General features: G+C 41.3%; 1 protein-coding gene across 1 annotated transcript in view; it reads left to right on the top strand.

Annotated features, from left to right (window-relative positions):
• The first annotated feature begins 745 nt into the window (after positions 1-745).
• Positions 746-18,899, top strand: part of LOC136886223 (hemolymph lipopolysaccharide-binding protein-like) — a 49,068-nt gene continuing 30,914 nt past the window's right edge. The window contains exons 1-2 of the mRNA XM_068230526.1: positions 746-797; positions 5,404-5,529. Coding sequence (XP_068086627.1) covers positions 783-797; positions 5,404-5,529 — 141 coding nt within the window. The 5' untranslated portion in view covers positions 746-782. The remainder of the gene's footprint in view (positions 798-5,403; positions 5,530-18,899) is intronic.

Below are 18,899 nucleotides of genomic sequence, written 5' to 3'. Positions count from 1 at the left end.
TTTTATGTGAACAAAATTAATTTAAACCGCAACACGAATACAACGGTCTAACTGAAATATATGTAAATGCTATCAAGATTTACACATGTAGAGAAAGCTTAAGAAAGTATTCACGTCTGTCGTAGCAACTGATATCAAGATTACAACCCTAGGTCTTCCCGTTTGATGCGACTGACCATTGTAATCACAGGCCCTTCCGTTTTACTTGTAATATTAGCTACTAAACTCCTCTTGTACCTCTTCCAGTTGATGTTCCATAAACAGGAAATCAAGTCTCCAACTTCTCGTGGAACATCGACTTGGTCGCCCTCGTACCTGAACAAAGACGCTGCTGGTTTAGGGTACAAATATTGTTGTGAGCCGCACTCTAAAACTCATTAACAAAGCCACAAAACTGTTAATTTGGGAAAGAATGTCGATATTGTATAATTTTCTATCTCCTTTTCAGTTCACTGGAGGCCCAGACAGTTATCGAACCAAACATAAAGTTAAACTAACTGTTACCTCATTATTTAATAAATGTAACATTTCTGGTCACAAAATGCAAGAGATTTGTTAAAATCTGGTCTTTATGCATAGTTTTTTGTTACAGGCTCGCACAGATAGTTTTTTTGCGTGATAAATCACCGCTCGGTTATCGGAATATGACGTCGAAGGTTGGAGAGGTCATCCAGTCGGCAAGCGAGCTGGCTGGATTCAGCATGCGGGACTTTCTTAACACTCAAGTCAATGAAATAAATAGCAAGCCAGAGCTAAAGATACCACTATCAGAACTCGTAAGGATGTCGCTTCTCTTGGTGAGTGTTTGTTTATTTCTCTGTAGCTGATAACAAGGGGTCAAGGGTGAGTTGATGTCAGGCTTGGAGTGGACATTTTATAATAATAATAATAATAATAATAATAATAATAATAATAATAATAATAATAATAATAATAATAATAATAATAATAATAATAATAATAATAAGAGGACGCATCGTGGCCATGATCGTTAAGGCGTTGAAGTCTAAATGGCCCTGACAACGTGGTTACCCGGTTCGAGTCCCGTTGGTCGAAAGAACGTTCACCATCAGAATGTTGGCCGGCAGGGTAGGGGAATTGCTGGTATCCTATTTCTAATCGCTAGATAAGCCTTGATTAAATTCTAAACGTCTCTGCAGTGCTCATACGGAGTGAGAGCATATGACGCTGCTGCTGGTGATTCGACCGTCGGATGGAGACGTTAAGCCATGAGCAGTCCCCTTGCTGCTATTCGACAAGAAGAAGCGTAGGCTATGTGCCGGCACTGGTTCTCACCCTCTCCTCTCCTACTATCATATTTCATCTCATTAACTTTTCTTATAATAAAGGGCATTCGGTCATAACAAAACCGCCTCGACAGATTCATCTCACCTCATACACGACCCCGTAGAGGAAACGGTACAGGGGTTGGACAAATAATAATAATAATAATAATAATAATAATAATAATAATAATAATAATAATAATGGCGAATGTCCTCCGAGCAGGCCTGGGGTAGGTCTTATAGGCGACCTGCATGTCTCTGTGGATGCGGCTCCTACTTAAGAAGACATCACAAACACACGGCCCCCGATTAACCAATTAACGTTAAAATCCCGACACGGCAGCTAATCGAACCCGGTACCTATTGTACAAACCATTTCACCACTTAAGGAAGAAATATCTCAATATAGTAGTGGAATTTTCACAGAATTTGAGTGGAATATTTGTGATCGATGAATGTTCAAACAAGGGAACGTGATGTAACAAAGGTGTGCTGTCAGTGGTAGAGACAAGTCGAGGGAGAGAAAAGAGAGACTTTCAGGAGCTCATTTGCAGCAGGCACCAAGCTATACAGTTAAGTGCGGTCTCTCCACACGAGCTATAGACAGGCTTTCAGGAGCTCATTTGCAGCAGGCACCAACCTATACAGTTAAGTGCGGTCTCTCCACACGAGCTGTAATGGGGCTTTCAGGAGCTCATTTGCAGCAGGCACCAAGCTATTCAGTTAAGTGCGGTCAGTAGGCACCAAGCTATACAGTTAAGTGCGGACAGTAGGCACCAAGCTATACAGTTAAGTGCGGTCTCTCCACGCGAGCTATAGAGGAACAATCCGTTATTAATAGTATATTATTCTATGCAAGTAGTTCCACTTTTATCCTCCCGTCTCTTTGGCCGCTCTGCCTGCCGAAATATTTAAATCACACTGGATAGAGTCCTAGTGCCGTACCCGTCATTGGACTTTGGAACTTAGTTTTGCTGTTGGCTGAACTACAGTCGAAGGTTCCCCTTAGCCAACACGTGCGGGGTCTCGCAGATCCCCTCTTTTCTCGATCTTCCCTTGTATAAACATTTGGAGGCGGGAGCCTAATGATATGACCGGAGTAGGAGAGCTGCACATTTCTATTCATCCTGGTTAATACAGTTGACCCGCATTTCAAACGCTCCTAATCTTCTGACGATGGCTTTCCTCACACCAAGATATACTGCACTTCGGCAGTCTATTTCTACAGCATTCTTTCCTCAAAGAATATGCGTGTAAAGTGTACTAAGAGGCCACAGAACCAGGACTGTGATGGTGCTTAGGTCATGCGGGCATAAAACTTGAAAGTATATCCCTGATAATGTCCATGTATAGAGTAATGTGTGTATAATATGAGTGTCCGTGAGGTGACGCATTACAGCTCAGCTGTTTGTCTCCTTACTCCCAAGTCTTCCCAGACCGAAGTTTCCAATATTTTCATTACAGTATTCCTTGTCAGAAGCCACCTAGAGCAAATCACGCTGCTCTCCTGTGGATCTTTTCATGCCGTTCTTGAGTCAAGTAATCTTGGTGAGACCGAGCTCGATAGCTGCTGTCGCTTAAGTGCGGCCTGTATCCAGTAATCGGGAGATAGTGGGTTCGAACCCCACTGTCGGCAGCCCTGAAGATGGTTTTCCGTGGTTTCCCATTTTCACTCCAGGAAAATGCTGGGGCTGTACGTTAATTAAGGCCACGGCCGCTTCCTTCCCATTCCCAGGCCCTTCATCTCCCATCGTCGCCATAAGACATATATGTGTCGGTGCGACGTAAAGCAAATAGCAAGAAAAAAAATTCCTGGTGAGTCTCTCACACGCTGAAAGGGTCTTACCAATAACTTATACGGCTCTGGTTTACATCCTTACTGCGACCCCTAAATACACCCATAACCATATGAAGAGATCTGTAAAGCTCACGTAGGTACTTGCAGTGAACCACATGTACTACTTTCACAGCGTCGACAGAGTAATTAATATACAAGGAAACACCGCCGTCCAGTAACACTGCCTTGCAGAATTCGCTCTTAATCATAATATGACGAGACAATGCTTCACCTGTTCCATTGCAATGGTCTTGCTTTCTTGACCTCCTATTCTAGTCCTATAGTCCTCTCTTACCTGTACCGCCCTCTTGATACGCCCTGCAATGGTAAATAGCGATGCAGTCCATTTGGCCTCCTGAATATAAAATATCTGCTCTATCTTGCTTGGGCCCTGCTAGTTGATCCTCACGGAAATGAATTTTCCTAAACAAAAATGTTCTTCTATCAGAACAGTTTGACATTTTGAAGATGTGTCCAATATAACCATAAAGAATACTTTCCTCAGCTTCCGCTTATCACATTTCATGCCGGGGATACTATAGACTCTGAATTAATTTGGTATAGCTCCTTCATGCAAACAGCCAAGTAACTGGGGAGGTGCTCAGAGATAAATAGGTAGTTATGTCCAACTTCGTCACATTTAGAGAATATGTATGGTAGAATACTAGAGAAAAGTCGTAGGTATTTTATGTTCACTGTATCGTGGCCTCGTAAAGTTGTATATGCTGTCACCTGTGTGAAATACCTTGAAATGTCAGATATTCTAGTAGTTTGTCTTTCTGGGACAAATGTCCCTATTGTTCCCTGTTGTTGAAAGGACATTATCAACCTGATAGAAAATTGGTATTTGGAGCTTGGGTGAGCTATCGCCAGTCAGTTTTCTTTCAATCATTCAGTAGTTCAACAATTTAATCAGCCTATCAATTTATATAACATCAAATAGATTGTCGAATCGAAATGTATAAAAATAAGTCCTTCCAGAAAGAGCAGCTGTTTCTCTATTTAAAGAGTGAATTTTTGAGCCAAGGTTTCTTGTACTGATTGACTTTCGTGTGTATCATCTGATGGCGGATTAAGGGAGAGGAAGCGACTCAGTACCCTGAACATGAGCTAATTAACAACGAATGGCCGAACTTTAACTATGTGAATCTCGGGAGAGATTTCGATGTTTTTAGTAAGCACGCGACAGTTAGGGTGTCCGCATTTCTGTGAAATGTATGTAGGGCTTTCTCTGGTGTTTGGTTTCCTTAATATAGAGAGGGTAACCAGGTAATACTAAACTCGTGGGTAAAATACCCGTTCTGCGTTAAGGGTCTGTGATGTCAGGCAGTCGTAAATAATGTATTATACTGCCCCGAAAACAGGCGTATTCTAAACTCATTGTGAACTACAATCGAGGGTTCGAGCCCAGTCTGGTGTAAAACTAGAAACCACGGTTCCTTCCGATACGGTTTACCTTTTGCAAAACCATTTACGAATTGGGTATCAGAGTTCGAGCCCCGACCAATGTCATGTGCTCTGGAAGCTTCGGCTTCTCTTCGTGAAGTATGAGTTTTCCATTTGTAAAGACTAGCACGGGTCATCAGACTGTGACAGACGTGAGTCCTCTCCCCAGATATGTTGTTAGATATCAGAGCTTTCGAGATCTTAATTGTACATTTCTCGAGCGTTGAAATTCCATTTCTTGGTTCACGTTCAAAGAGTTAGAAAGGAAAGAAAAAACAATTCCGAATATATTGTATTGGTAAATATTACCTGTGCACCTCACGCTCTCTGCCCCGTGCAAGTAACTGCAATCAGTGTTCAGTGAGAAACTACCACAGGACGAGTTCCCGCACAATAGTTACTTGGACTAGGTGGGGCTGTAGTCTTACTCCAGTATATAAATGTAGGCCACGACAGGGAGAAAATGTAACAAGGGACGTGGAATTGTCAGATAATTTAACATACGTATATTCCTTTAACAAAGTTCATTAAGCTCTCATGATTATAATTAAAAAGTAGTTTGGATCAAGTTCATAAATCTTTCCAGAATACATAAAACTGCACGGGGAAACAGACGATTACATTACATAGGTAAATACTGCGCGCTGTTTTGTTAACTGACCATCAAAGTTGTCAAAGTGGGCTGACAACTAAGGTAATGTGTTTGTTTGACTGACGTTGGATAGATGGAACCGAAATCAGTGTTCTGCATTGAACTACCAACTTTTCTGTCACAACCTCCTTTAGAATGTCACTTCAGTCATAGTTAACTGTTGAACTCTGTACCTTTTCCAGGTTCTCTTGCTCCTGATGCTAGCAGTTTCACTGGCGAGCGCAGATCACTGTGCATCGTCCGTGGGCTCTAAGTTGGACGTGTCTGTGCATGGCCGCAAGAACGCCAGTGGACATTGGATGATAACGGTACCGTGTGTTCTCAATTGCAGAGTTGTTCTTCTGTGTTGGACGGATAATATTTTATGTTTATGTTATAAATACACGTGTTTTATTTCTTTATATTCAAAATGTTTGCATGCGCCATTTGAATTTAACACAACTTTTAAAGTACAGTAATACAGTTTGTGGAATTAATCTGATAGGTACTTGGTATCGAACCGCTGCCTTCGTGATGTACAGGTTGTTCTGTTGCTCTTATGACGTCACGCAAAGAGGCAATGCAAGGACGTAATATTATGTCTCTACTTCTTAATTATGAAATATTCACAAATGTTGATTTAATATAACAGGCAAGATCATTACCAACTGTAATCGCATCACAATTCGTAAGTCAGGTCTATGTAATTTTATCTAAGTATGTTTGAAGTGTGATTTACACGTTCGAAGCTTGAGAGTTTTTCTCTTCAGTTTACCCAACAAAGAATTATTATACATTAATACAAATATGGAGACAATAAACGCACAAATGGTTCAGGGAGGACACGAAATGAGGAGTGAGGTAGTTTGATTATTTGATTATTTTTTATTCTACCATTAGTCAGAGAGATCAGGGTTCGAATCCATGTGGTGCATGTACTCGAGATATTTTATTCTATAACTGAACAGAGAGAACAGGGAACGAATTCAAGACTACATTTTTTCTCTTACGGTGACTGTTATGTTTGCGACATAAAGTTGATGTTATATTCGAGAAATAAGGAAAGAGAGGTAGATTCCCGTTCAGTTTTATTCCGTGCAATCACCGTCTGAATGCGTGTCAATTGCTATCTTTTTTACCAACAAGTTATCGCGCTCCTAACATATATTTAAAACCAAGCCAAGTTTCCCTGTTCAGAACACGGGCGAATGTATGCTGACTATTCAAATCGCTACAAACATTCATTTATATCTGGAATGTATGAGTAATATAAGGTAGCAACAGACTGTACATGTTGCTCTTGGTAGAGGGCACAGCACAATGCATTGCCGGTCCTCTGTAACGGGGGAGGTCACGCGTCGGATGGAGACGTTAAGACTTGCACAAGATGGCGACTGGAAGGGGGCGCATATCACAAGATATGTAAGGATAGACCCCTCCAGGGGTCACATCGGGAAGGGGATCTCAAATATGGATTTGGGAAGGGGCATCTCTCCAACCTGTGATGTTAGATCTCTGTAAGGTGATGTCAGGAAAGGGCATGTCAAGAAGGGCAGCTAGCCTTAAAACTTGGGTCCTTTGAATTTAGGTCTCTCTAAAAAGGTGTCGGGAAAGGCGTATGTTAAGAAGGGCAGTTAGCTTTAAAACTAGGATCCTCTGAGGTTAGGCCCTTCTAAGGTGGTGTCGAGAAGAGTTACTTGGCTGTAAAACTAGTTTCTGTGTAGTTACGCCCCCAGTCGTTCTCTCTTCCTAAAATTCTGCGCCAGCACGTGGCTAAGTCCCGTCATGATAGCAGCTGTGAGGTTAGGGTCGTTCAATATTCCGCGCCCAACACGAGCACGTGGTTAGGACTTGTCAAGCTGACAACAGTGAGGTTAGCCATGCACACTTATTCAAACTCCGCGCCAAACCAGTGCACGTGGTTATGACCTGTTACGATGACAGCAGTGAGGTTGGAATCGCCGACTTATTCAAAGTCCCCGCTATAACAAGTGCACGAGGTTAGGACCAGTTAAGATGTCAGTAGTGAGTTTAGCCATGAGCACTTATTCAAAAATCTGCGTAAGAAAACAAAAGTGAAGTTAGTGTCTGTCAAGATGCACGAGCACGTGGCCGTGACGTCATGGTCACATGACCGTGACATCATGGGTCCAATGACCTTGCCAGGGGTAAATGACCTCGTGGGACATTGCTGACGCAGCACCCATTGTTTTTGAATCCGCGTTGTCCTACTACTACCAATAATAATGGTCATACGTACAGTAGCTTTCTTGTTTCGTTTTTTCCTTGACACTTGTGGCACTACCCTTCAGTCTCTTTCTTCTACATAAATTTGTATCAGTTTTTGATTAGGAATAGCCATGTTTTCCCAAATATTAATACGCCGACTTGTAAGATCTGTTAGTTACTTCCCACATTCACGGAAATTGCCGAGGAATAACTTCTTAATTATTACTTAAGTGTTAACTATTAAGTTACATTGCTTCAAACATCTAAACATTATCTACCAGCAATGATTTAAAGATGTTAAAAATATGCATAAAATGTTGCCGGGCTGAGTGACTCAGGCGGTTGAGCGCTGGCCTTGCGACCCTCATATTAGTGTGTACTTACTTGTATAGTTGTGTGGCAACTGCGAAACTCCATACACTTTTTTAAAATTTGCAACACATTATACTTACGCCTAAAAGTGATGTAAGATAACAATTAAATAAGAAATTCCACGGGAAGTGTTACGTCCCTTGAGTTGATATTACTAAGCACGAGAAGATACCATACCTAACCTAAACTATGCGGTCTCAAGTAGAGGAGCAAGGACAGTTCAACACTCGGAAATGAGTCAGCACCCGAGGTCTAGTAGTGTAGCAATGCAGGTTCCAATGCAAGGTCATTGAACCCCAGTATAGTAGATAAGCAATGTCGATTTGCGCATTTTGCATAAGAGAGCGAATCTAACCTTACAGTCGCTATGTTGAGGGGCCTAACCATACTTTAACGCCTAGCTGCCCTTCCCGACACCCAAGAGAGAGAGCCTAAACTTACATCCACCAACTGGAAGTGACTACCCTTAGTTTCACGTCAAGAGCCCTTCCCGACGCCAACTGAACAAGATGGCGCCCATACACATCATCTAATGAGACGGCCTAGGGGCGCTTGCGCAAGGTGGCACATGTTCTTATGAGACGGCCTAGGGTTACGTGCGAAAGATGGCGGCTATACATAGCCTCTTATCAGACGGCTTAGGGGCGCTTGCGCAAGATGGTGCCTACACATAGATGGCTTAAGCGCTCTTGCGCAAGATGGCGGCTATACAGAAGCTCTTTTAGAGAAAGCTAGCTGAGAGGCCTACTGCTCAAGATAGCGGATGTACAGAAGGTCTTATGAGACGGCCTAGCGGCGATTGCAAACGATGGCGGGTATACACCGGCTCTTAGGTCGAAAGATGATTGCCATGGGTGAATGCACAAGATGGGGCTATACAGGGGCTATTATGGAGAAAGATTACGGCTATGGACCATTGCACAAGATGGCACACATGGGCTGCTATAAGAACGCCTAGTGCCATAGGAAATATATTGGTTACATTTAAACACCTAGCAGTCGATCAAATTATCGAATAAACAATGTAACTTGAAATTATGTTTGGGAATATACTAATTGAATCTGTTGGCATTGCTTATAAAAGCTTGTAGCTAATGCAGGAGCGATAAAGCCGAATAAATCGTGCTACACACATGATAGGGAATGGAACTCAGGGGCCACATCTGAATAGAAGGACGGTAAAATGACTCTTCCTCCTCCTCCTCCTCCCCTTTCCTAGAGATAAAGGCCTAAATGGCTAATGGTCTAAAGGGCTAATGGGCTAAAGCGCTAATGATATCTTATTAGAAGTGCAAAAATGTAAAAGAACACCTTCTCCTCGTAGGCATAAAGGTCTCAATTTCTAAACGGCTAAGGGGCTAAAGGGCTAATGGCCTAAAGGGCTAATGGGATAAAGGGCAAACCGGCAAAAGTTCTAAAGGGCAAAATTGCTTACATTTTTATAGTATTTAGGGAGCCTCTCCTCTCTTTATTAGGGCTTGAGTCCAGCTTTACAGCTAGAGCGGAGTTAACACCCTGAGGAGGGGAGAATGATGGAAAAGAGTCTGTACCAATATAGGTAATCGTTCTACTATATGCTACAGAAGGATGACGTAGATGAGAGTGAAGGTGAGGGATGGGAATGTAGGAAGGTGTTTAGGCTGTTGTGCTGTCGGGAGAGAGCTTGCAGGAAAGTTCTTCACTTTGAAGAGCTATTAGTCAATAATACCTGCACAACGTAATTCTTGTTGTATTTCAAAAATATTTTTATACTCTGAGTAACCAGCATCTTGACTGGCTCTTAAAAGTTGCAAACGTTTTACAACTACGTTGGGGTCCTTACAGTATCTTACGTCAACGTGGGGTAAGATAGGATTGTTGTTAATTTTGAGCCTATATGCAGACATTTGATGTGTAGGGACTTGCTTTAATGTAATACGTGCTTCATCCGTAGCGCTTCCAGGTACAAAATTAACTTGTTTCCATAGCATGAAACGTTGAAATTTTCTTCCACTCTATGTTGCATCTCCTGCACTGCGACAGAACCTGAAGTAGACTTAGAAAATGAAGTAAAATCATAAAGCTCTAATGGCAATGAAATATTGAGATCTTCTCTTTTTTCTTCTCCTTTTCTTTTATTATCACTGTTATTACCCTTATTTTCATAACTATGACATTGCCTCTCTTTATCTCGAAATGTGTGCTTAGTAACAGAACTTGAAGCATGCCAAGACAGCAACGGAGAATTAAAAATCTCACGCAGAGGTGTACTTTTTAAAAATTAATCAAAGTTTTCTTGACTACGGTTGAACTCTTTATATTTTCTTCTCGCTGAATCTACATTACACGCGGCTTCGTGACGTTGAACGTTCTATGCGTTCTTGAACTCTCTTCTACAATATTTACATTGGAAAATTGTCCTACGTGATATCTCCTGACGTTTCTTGTGTTAATCTCGGGAAATATTTTTCCACACACTTTGCAAATATAGCTAGAAATAGGTTTTTCAACGAAGGACTTTAATTTTTTGCTAACAGATTCTTCATTGAAAGATACAAGTTAAATCTACTAGACACTTTTTACTCTATACTTCGATGATGCGAACAGCTTAACGATTACCAGTAACCTAACAGAAAAGCGTATAAGCAAGGTAGTAACAGTGAGGTTTAGCCCCGTCAAGATGGCAGCAGTGGGATTAGCGATGTTCTGTTGTTTAAAGTTCGGTGCCCATGTGGTTAAATATGGCAGCTGTTATCTTGACAGGTGTCAAAAAGCACGTGGATTTTATATTCCGCTCCACGACGTGCATAAGGTGGCAGCAATTAGGTTTAGCGCTATAAGGAGGGCAGCAGTGAGGTTTGCGATGCTATATTGTCCTTAAGAGTGAGGTTTGGGTCCGTTAAGGTGACGGCTCTTACCCTGGCAGTTGTTACAAAAGCACGCGGCCAACACGTGAGTTTGTTTACACACAGGAGCACGTGGTCGCGACGTCACGGTCACGTGGTATGCTGCGCCTGCACCCGTAGTTCATAATCTGCGCGGATGTGGTTAGAACTTGTCAGAAAGCAGGTAGATTTTATATTTCGTACGCCTTCGTCGTTAAGATGTCAGCTGTTATCTTAGCATGTCCGATCTATGAGTACTACAAGCGCTACAAGTTCTATTACTAAGCACACATTTCGAGATAAAGAGAGGCAAGTTCATGATTATGATAATAAGGATAATGATGCTGATAATAATGGAAAAGGAGAAGAAGAACTCAGTGTTTCATTACCATCAGACCGTATGGTTTTATTTCATTTTCTAAGTGTATTACACGTTCTGTCGCCGTGCAAACATCCCAAAAAGATGTCTGTCTGTTAGGTCACCAGCCCAGAGGCTGGTTGGATCCTCAAATAGCACTACCAAAGGTTATGCATTTATAAAGAAACCCCAAAAGCCAATGGCAGCACCAAAATGAGGCGTACTAGGCAAGATGAGGAGTGAGGTGGTTTGCTATTGCTTTCCTCACTGGGTCAGAAAGTACTACTATTGCAGCACGACTGGCCCTGTGAGCAGCACCTTTCATAACACTCAGATGCACCCTAGCAGCTTCCATATTGTCACAGCCATGGATGTTGCCTGGGACTTCGTAGGAAGCTACATTTTACTCTGGCCTGTGCCAAGAGATGGATGCAAAAGTACTGTATCCATAAAGAAATGACAGAAGGCTACCCAGAAAGATATGCAAAATAAAGTAGAAGAAAATTTCAACGCTTCATTGTTATCGAAAGATGTTAAGTTTGTACATGGAAACGCTGCTGCTGAAGCACGTATTACATTAAAACAAGTCCCTACCCATCAAATGTGTGCATATAGGCTCAAAGTTAACAACAATCCTACGTTAGCCCATGTAAGGACCCCAACCAACTCGTAAAATATTTGCAACTTCTAAGAGCCTATAAAGATGCTGACCTTGCATTGGAACCTGCATTGGTACACTACTAGACCTCGGGTGCTGACACATTTCTGGGAGGTGAACTGTCTTTGCTTCTCTACTGTCTCATTATCTACGTCAATTCTGATGTGATAAGTTTGAAGAAGGAACATTCAATATACTTAAATTAATGTTAAGTTATGCCTTTCAACAGTCACAATTATCCATGGAATGAATTTCAATCGCAACTTGTAGCATTCACTTAGCTCATTAAATTGATCAGCTGATGGGTTTGGCGCGCTTTCTCAAGTACGGCCTGTTTATTACGAAGGCAGTGATCAAACAATACCTCATTTACATGTGCTAACCACTAACGGCTTTAGGAAGAGACAATAAATAGCAGTGAGGTATCCCATAGCAGAAGTAATTACATACATGTGTAGTGTTGTCGCTGGGACTTGGGCAAGCGATTTAAATTATATCTGCCTTCTTCCTAATCGGCTTGCCCCAAGACAAGCAGTCTGCTTGTTCGCGACATGGTCACCGGATGCGCTAGGACTTAGTAGTTAGCAGAATTAATACTCACAGACTCTACTCTAAGGAGGCTGTGGATTTGGCCATTGATTTCAGTTAAGCAATCTCCGTATTGATTGTGCTTCTTTTGGGTTCGCCGACTGTTTGCGAAGTTTGTTAGTGTGTTTTATATATGTGATTGTGTTGTCCTCCGTTGCTCAGGTTTTATGACAATGTTTCCCATAAATTCTTAAGTTTAGCTGTGAAGAAGACGACAGCCACCTTGTTATAGTTTCTTGTTTGTCGTTGATTGTAAAATTTCGCCTTGAAAGGTATACTGTGTTAGTTAACACCACCTATGTGTCCTGTACACCAACTAAGGAACGGTAGCCATGTTTTGTTAGTATTCAAGCATCGTATATTTCCAGTTTGATTTTCAACGTTTAAGTTACTTGTTCTTTGTTATTGTGTGTGTCAGACAGAAGATAACGAACAATTGTCTGCCGTCTATGTAGGAAATCAGGTGACGCTAGATCCAATGCATTACTTTTTCTGTGAGATACGTCATTCGAGGATTCACGGATTATGTGCTGGCATCTCTGATGTGGAAGTTCAGGATCTTACTTGCACTACTGACTCAAGGTGTGGGCTGCGGGTTAGAATTCACCCACGGTAACCTCTGTCTGTCGTAAAAGGCGACTAAAAGGGGACCGAGTGGCCGTCGATATAAGTGACCCGCCTGAATGTCAACAGCCTCCTCCGCGGGTGGATGAACGAATTGAGGTTACGGCACTCTCTTGTCCTTGGAGGGAGAAATTGCCCCTAAAGGCGGATGACCTATACATATTGGTCAACGGCATGGAATGGAGAAGGCAACGGGAAACCACTCCATTAAGGATCCTAAGGATATCCCAAGTAGAATGCAAACAATGGGAGCTGACATTAATGAGGAAACGTTGACTACTGATCATGGATTTCGGAACCCTAGATCTAGCAGGCGGTGCGACGTAAAGCCCCTAGCAAAAAAAAAAGATCTAGCAGGAGAGGTAAGAGCGCTTCTCAGGTCATTAGCAAGCGAAATCGCACTAAAACCGCCATGAAGATGGGAACATGGAAAGTACGAACGCTATTGAAAGCTTGAAAACTGGTTGAATTGAGAGGCCAGATGAGGAAGTATGAGGTAGATATATTAGATATACGTGAAGCAAGATGGATAGGAAATGGAGACTTCTACAGTGATGAGATTACAGTAATTTAAGTTGCGCAGAGAAAAGAGGAAAGCATGGAGTGGCACTTATAATAAGAAGAAAATGGTCAAATAATATTTTTAGTACCTACCATGGCAGGTACCGATTAAAGATGGCGAAAATTAATAGTGCACCTGAGGACTTGGTAATAATTCAGACATATTTCCCACCATCGGCTCATAATTTGGAAGAGGTGGAGACTATGTATGAGGTTACAGAAGTACTATTAAAACAAACTAAAGAAAAAGATAATGTCGCTATAATGGGCAATTTTAATGCAATAGTGGGATTCCGTACACGCAACAAGACAGTAGGAAATTTTGGTCTGGGGGAAAGAAATGCAAGAGGTGAAACTTCGGTAGATTCCTGCAGTAAAAATGATATGGTTATTACAAACACGTTATTTGAAGTTCCTCTTAGAAGAGGTACACGTGGAAGTCGCCTGACAAAAGACGATTTCAGTTAAGGGCTTAAAGTCAGATTAGAACAAAATACGGAAGAGGAAAAGAGAAATGGACCAAAAGCTTTGCTGAAGAGATAGAAGAAAGTGTGGAAAAGGGAAAACAGGATCAAATTTATAAGAAAATCAGTGCCCTTCACTACAAAATTGGAACTAAATCTCCAGTAGTAAAAAATAAAGAAGGAATATTACTGGTAGACAACGATAAGATATGTGCTCGCTGGAAACAATACATGGAAGAACTGTACGGTGATTAGGACTTCAAGAATGAAAATAATCAAATTGAAGACATCAATGAGTGTGTAAGAGAAATGCAATGTCCTCCAATCATGAGACATGAATTTTAACATGCCATTCGGGGTTTGAATGTAGGAAAACAATCGGTGTTGATGATATCCCTGGAGAATTACGGAAACATTTAGGTATCAACATAAAGACCAATTATTCAGAGTAATAACTGAATGCTACGAAAGATGAATCGTGGCAGAAGATTTCACACAATGCAGAGCCATTAATATACAGAAAATAGGAAGGGCAGGTGACCGCACCGACTATAGGACACCTTCAGTATTAACACATGGCTCCAAGATACACATTCATATGGTCAAGAGAAGAATAAACAGGAGGTAAGTATGTTGGAGAAGACCAATTTGGATTTAGAGAAGGCAGAGGAGCAAGAGAATCAATTCTGGCCTTACGCATGTTAGTGGAGAGAAGGATTGAAATGAATAGAACAACTTGTCTTACCTTCATTGACTTAGAAAATGCCTTTGACAATGTGAACTGGGAACTACTGTCTAGAACTATGAGCAAAATAGGACTGGACTGAAAGGATATAAGGGTGTTTAATCAACTGTATCTGAACCAAAGCACAAAAATAATCATCAAGCAGGCAGAAGAAAAGCCAGTATTAGAGAAGGAGTTAGACTACACTGGCCGCAGAAAAATCTAACTGACTTGGATGAAAATTTCTCCTCCAAGCCAGAGGACGAACCCTTTTCACTGCTAAGTTGGAATAAAATGAATGTAGAATCTAATAAAAGTGAAGAGGGAGAAGCTTTTCTTAAGAAACGGCTCTTTTCAGCGTTGAAGTTTGAGTTATTTAGTGAATTGTGGTGTTATAATTTGGAATAGGCCTAATTATCATTCTAGCCCAGGTCATACTACTACTACTGCTACTACTACTACTACTACTATACTCCGCACGGCCTTACTTCTAAATTGAAGTTTCGCAAAACAGATGAGCATCGCCTTCTCTCTGTTGCCAGCGCGCTACGCCTGCGAGAACAGCTGATGCAATATGACCGCGGTAAACAGCCCTTTTAAATTGCAATACAGTACTCAGAAAAACGAATGAATATGGATTGAAAACAAATTCACAAGAACTACACTTTCTAACAATATCTGGCACTATAAGAGAATATATTATTAACAATAAAAGAGAATGAGGAAATAACACATCATTAACGCCTAATGGCTGGCACAGAAAGGAGGTTATGGCCTACAAAGGGAACACTCTACTGATCTCAGAGTCACTGGAACCCTCCAACAATATGAAAAACACACTAAATATTGAAGGAAAATGTAAAAGATCGCGAACCGTACCGAATACCAAACACGCTGAGCGAGATAGGTTAACCATGTGGTGAATGTAAATATTAGAGTTGGCAACTAAGTTTCGAGATCGTGCTCTGCCGATATTAATCGATATGAATGGTAGCTTGGGATTGGTTGGATGTCTATGCTTCAGCGCATAACCACCAGACAGAGCCAAAATCTGCTAAAACGTCAATTTAGAAGTAGAGCCGTACGGAGTATAATAAATAAGCCTCTGCCTTAGGCCTAAGTGTGCAACTGCTCAATCAAAACAGCGCGTCATAGTAGAAATCGAACAGGTGGAATACTATGTTGAACCAGTGTGTTACGTATCAGCAGTATCAGAAAATGGATGAACCAAAGGAATAGCATGCTAAACGAGAAAGATTTCAAACTACCCAGCTATTTCCAGCCGATATTCAGTCAGTCTGTTATACTCGGTTCACAGTAGTAATCCCATCTATCGGATATGAGTGGCAGCATAAGGGGCTTTCACATTTAGTTTTCTTCCGACTCTGAAATACCACTGTTATCTCGGTCGGTACGGTAAAACTGAATGAAACATAAAAGATCGGAAATTGTACTCTCTATAATATTTGTTACGTAGTACTTTTCGACAGCACCAATAACACAGGTATTTAAAAATTAAATTTTAGGCACCTCCCCGTAGAATACATTTTCATCCAGCTTAGCCTCTAGTTTTTTTATTCCCAACTCTAAATACCGATTTTCATAAAATTCTGCTATCCCAATTTCTCGTGGCTCGGCGTTGATATGGATTCAGTAAAAAAATACAAATTCATGAATATTTCTGTTATCACAGCTGGTACGGTAAAAATGTATGACAGAAATGATCGGAAATTTAATTCTATGAAACTTTAGTTATGTAGCATTTATCGATAGGACCAATAATAATATAAATATTTGAGAATTAAGTTTTGGGCCAACCCCTAAACTATCATTACTTTCACTCAGCGTGAATAAAATTATTTATAGCCTAGATTGTAGTGACTCATCCACGGACTTCTCGTGATGCGTGTACATACATACATACATACATACATACATACTGTACCAGTAAAAGAGCCCGACTCTCAGATTAAATTTTTAAAGGGGCACGAAATAGAGATCTCAGGGTGAAAAACTGGATTAATTGTAGCTAGGGCTCGGTACAGGAGGTAGGGTCCTATCTACAGAAAAACTCTGACTCTGATTGTATAAGATTTTATTCAAATAAGTCATGAGTTTGCACATCACCTCTAAGTAGAAATGGACTGTCTTCCTCGTATTCCAATAGTATGGCTTGGGTTCTCCAGTTCACCAAGCCAAGCTGGTTGAAGCACGTTCCAGAAGACTCCAGGGATTCCAGGGACTCCAGATACTTCTGACAGAGGCCGCTGGACTGTCTGGATTGACGGCGAGTAGAGATGTCTCGAACTCTGAGGCCCGGGTTGAACCCCGATGATCCAGGCGATGTTGTAGATAGTCATGTACTACCTCAGTCCAATGAGACTGAGAGGATTGATGTTCCCAAAGTCACTAGTAGCACTGAGTCCATGAACACCTTGGATGATCAACTTATAAGCAGGGATCTTGATAATTGTACATCAAGACTTCCAACACTCCTAAAATGACATGAGTGGTATTAATAATTTTAGAGTTCATCACTAGGAAAATCTTCGTCTCTGAATAACGTTTGGCAACGAAAAATACAAGTCCCTTCTTGTGAAATCTATATAAATAAAATTGTTTCTGTTTGTCTGTTTGTCTGTCTGTTTGTCTGTTCCACCATCACGTCGAAACGGCTGGATAGATCTCAACCAAACTTCATATTTAGAGTATACTGACCCCGGGGAAGGTTTCGATATGCATATCATTTTAAAATCTTTGAAAAGACGGGGGTTTTATAGGAAAAACGGTTTTCCTCCATTTTCTCTTATACTATTATAGGCAAAATATCGAATTTGTCGTATAAGGACGAGACAAAGCTCAATTTAATCCTCTTGACGCAAAGAACAAAACTCGGTAAGCCCTACGGGCCCGAAAACCATGTTTTAAGGCCCTAAAACCAACCGTTACGGAGATATTGGCACCACACTACCCCTGCTCTAGGAATCCGATAAAGAAATGAACTGCCGTAACCATGGCAACGTCAGCTCCAGGATTCTAGAGCAGTGAGATTATGCATGTACGTTTGGGCATAGCTGTCAACCAAAATAGGTACAAATAAGACTTAATATCTGGGAAAAAAATATACTGTTGTGTAAGCACTCATAGGACTCCTTTGGGCGGGGATGGAAAGGGGGTGAAGAACGAGTGTAAAAATCTTACTATATATAGAAATGGAAGTGTGTGTGTAAATGACACATCTCCAACTAAACCACTGGAGCAATTTCAACCAAACTTGGTACACGAATCACTTATAATCGGGAGACGATCACTGTGGGGGGTAAGCCATCCCTAGCGCCCTTAAGGGAGAGGGTCAGGGGGGTGGTAGTTACAATAATAATCGAGAATAGTGTCGAATTCATAGTTTTCGGGGTCGCTGAGTTGAAAAGTGATACTCTAGAATTTTTTTAAAATCCAGCCCCCTTTTAGGTTGGGAGCAAAGGGTGGGGGGGTGGGGTGAGATATAGAAATAATTAAAAACAGTTTCGAATCCATAGATTTCAGGGTCTCTGAGATGAATAGTATTACTCCGGATTTTTTGCAAATCCAAGTGGGGAGCGAAGGGGGTGAGATATAAAATTAATCGAAAAACTACATATAAAAATATTATCTTCTTCTTCTTACTATATATAAAAATTGATGTATGTGTGTGCGTGGGTGTGTGGGTGTGGGTGTGTATATGACACATCTCCTCCTAAACCACTGGAGCAATTTCACCAAACGTGGTACACTTATCAATTAGTATCAGGAGACAAACCGCGTGAGGGTAAGACACCCCTAGCACCCTTTTGGCAGGGGGCGAGGGGAGTGGTATAAAAATAATCTTATAAATAAAGTTGTTCGTTTCTGTTTGTCTGTTTGTTTGTTTGTTTGTTTGTTTGTTTGTTTGTTTGTTTGTTTGGCTTAAGTGCGGCCAATATCCAGTATTCGGGAGATAGTAGGTTCGAACCCCACTGTCGGCAGCTCTGAAAATGGTTTTCCGTGGTTTCCCATTTTCACACCAGGCAAATGCTGGGGCTGTACCTTAATTAAGGCCACGGCCGATTCCTTCCAACTCCTATCCCTTCCCTGTCCCATCGTCGCCATAAGACCTATCTGTGTCGGTGCGACGTAAAGCAACTAGCAAAATAAAAAGAATAAAAATGTTTGTTTGTTCCACCATCACGTCGAAAGGGCTGGATAGATCTCAACCAAACTTCATATTTAGAGTATACTCAC

This window comes from Anabrus simplex, chromosome X, assembly GCF_040414725.1.
Source record: "Anabrus simplex isolate iqAnaSimp1 chromosome X, ASM4041472v1, whole genome shotgun sequence".
Classification (NCBI taxonomy): Eukaryota; Metazoa; Arthropoda; class Insecta; order Orthoptera; family Tettigoniidae; genus Anabrus; species Anabrus simplex.
The sequence above is the reverse complement of the archived record's forward strand: the minus strand, read 5'-3'. Positions and strand labels throughout refer to the sequence as shown.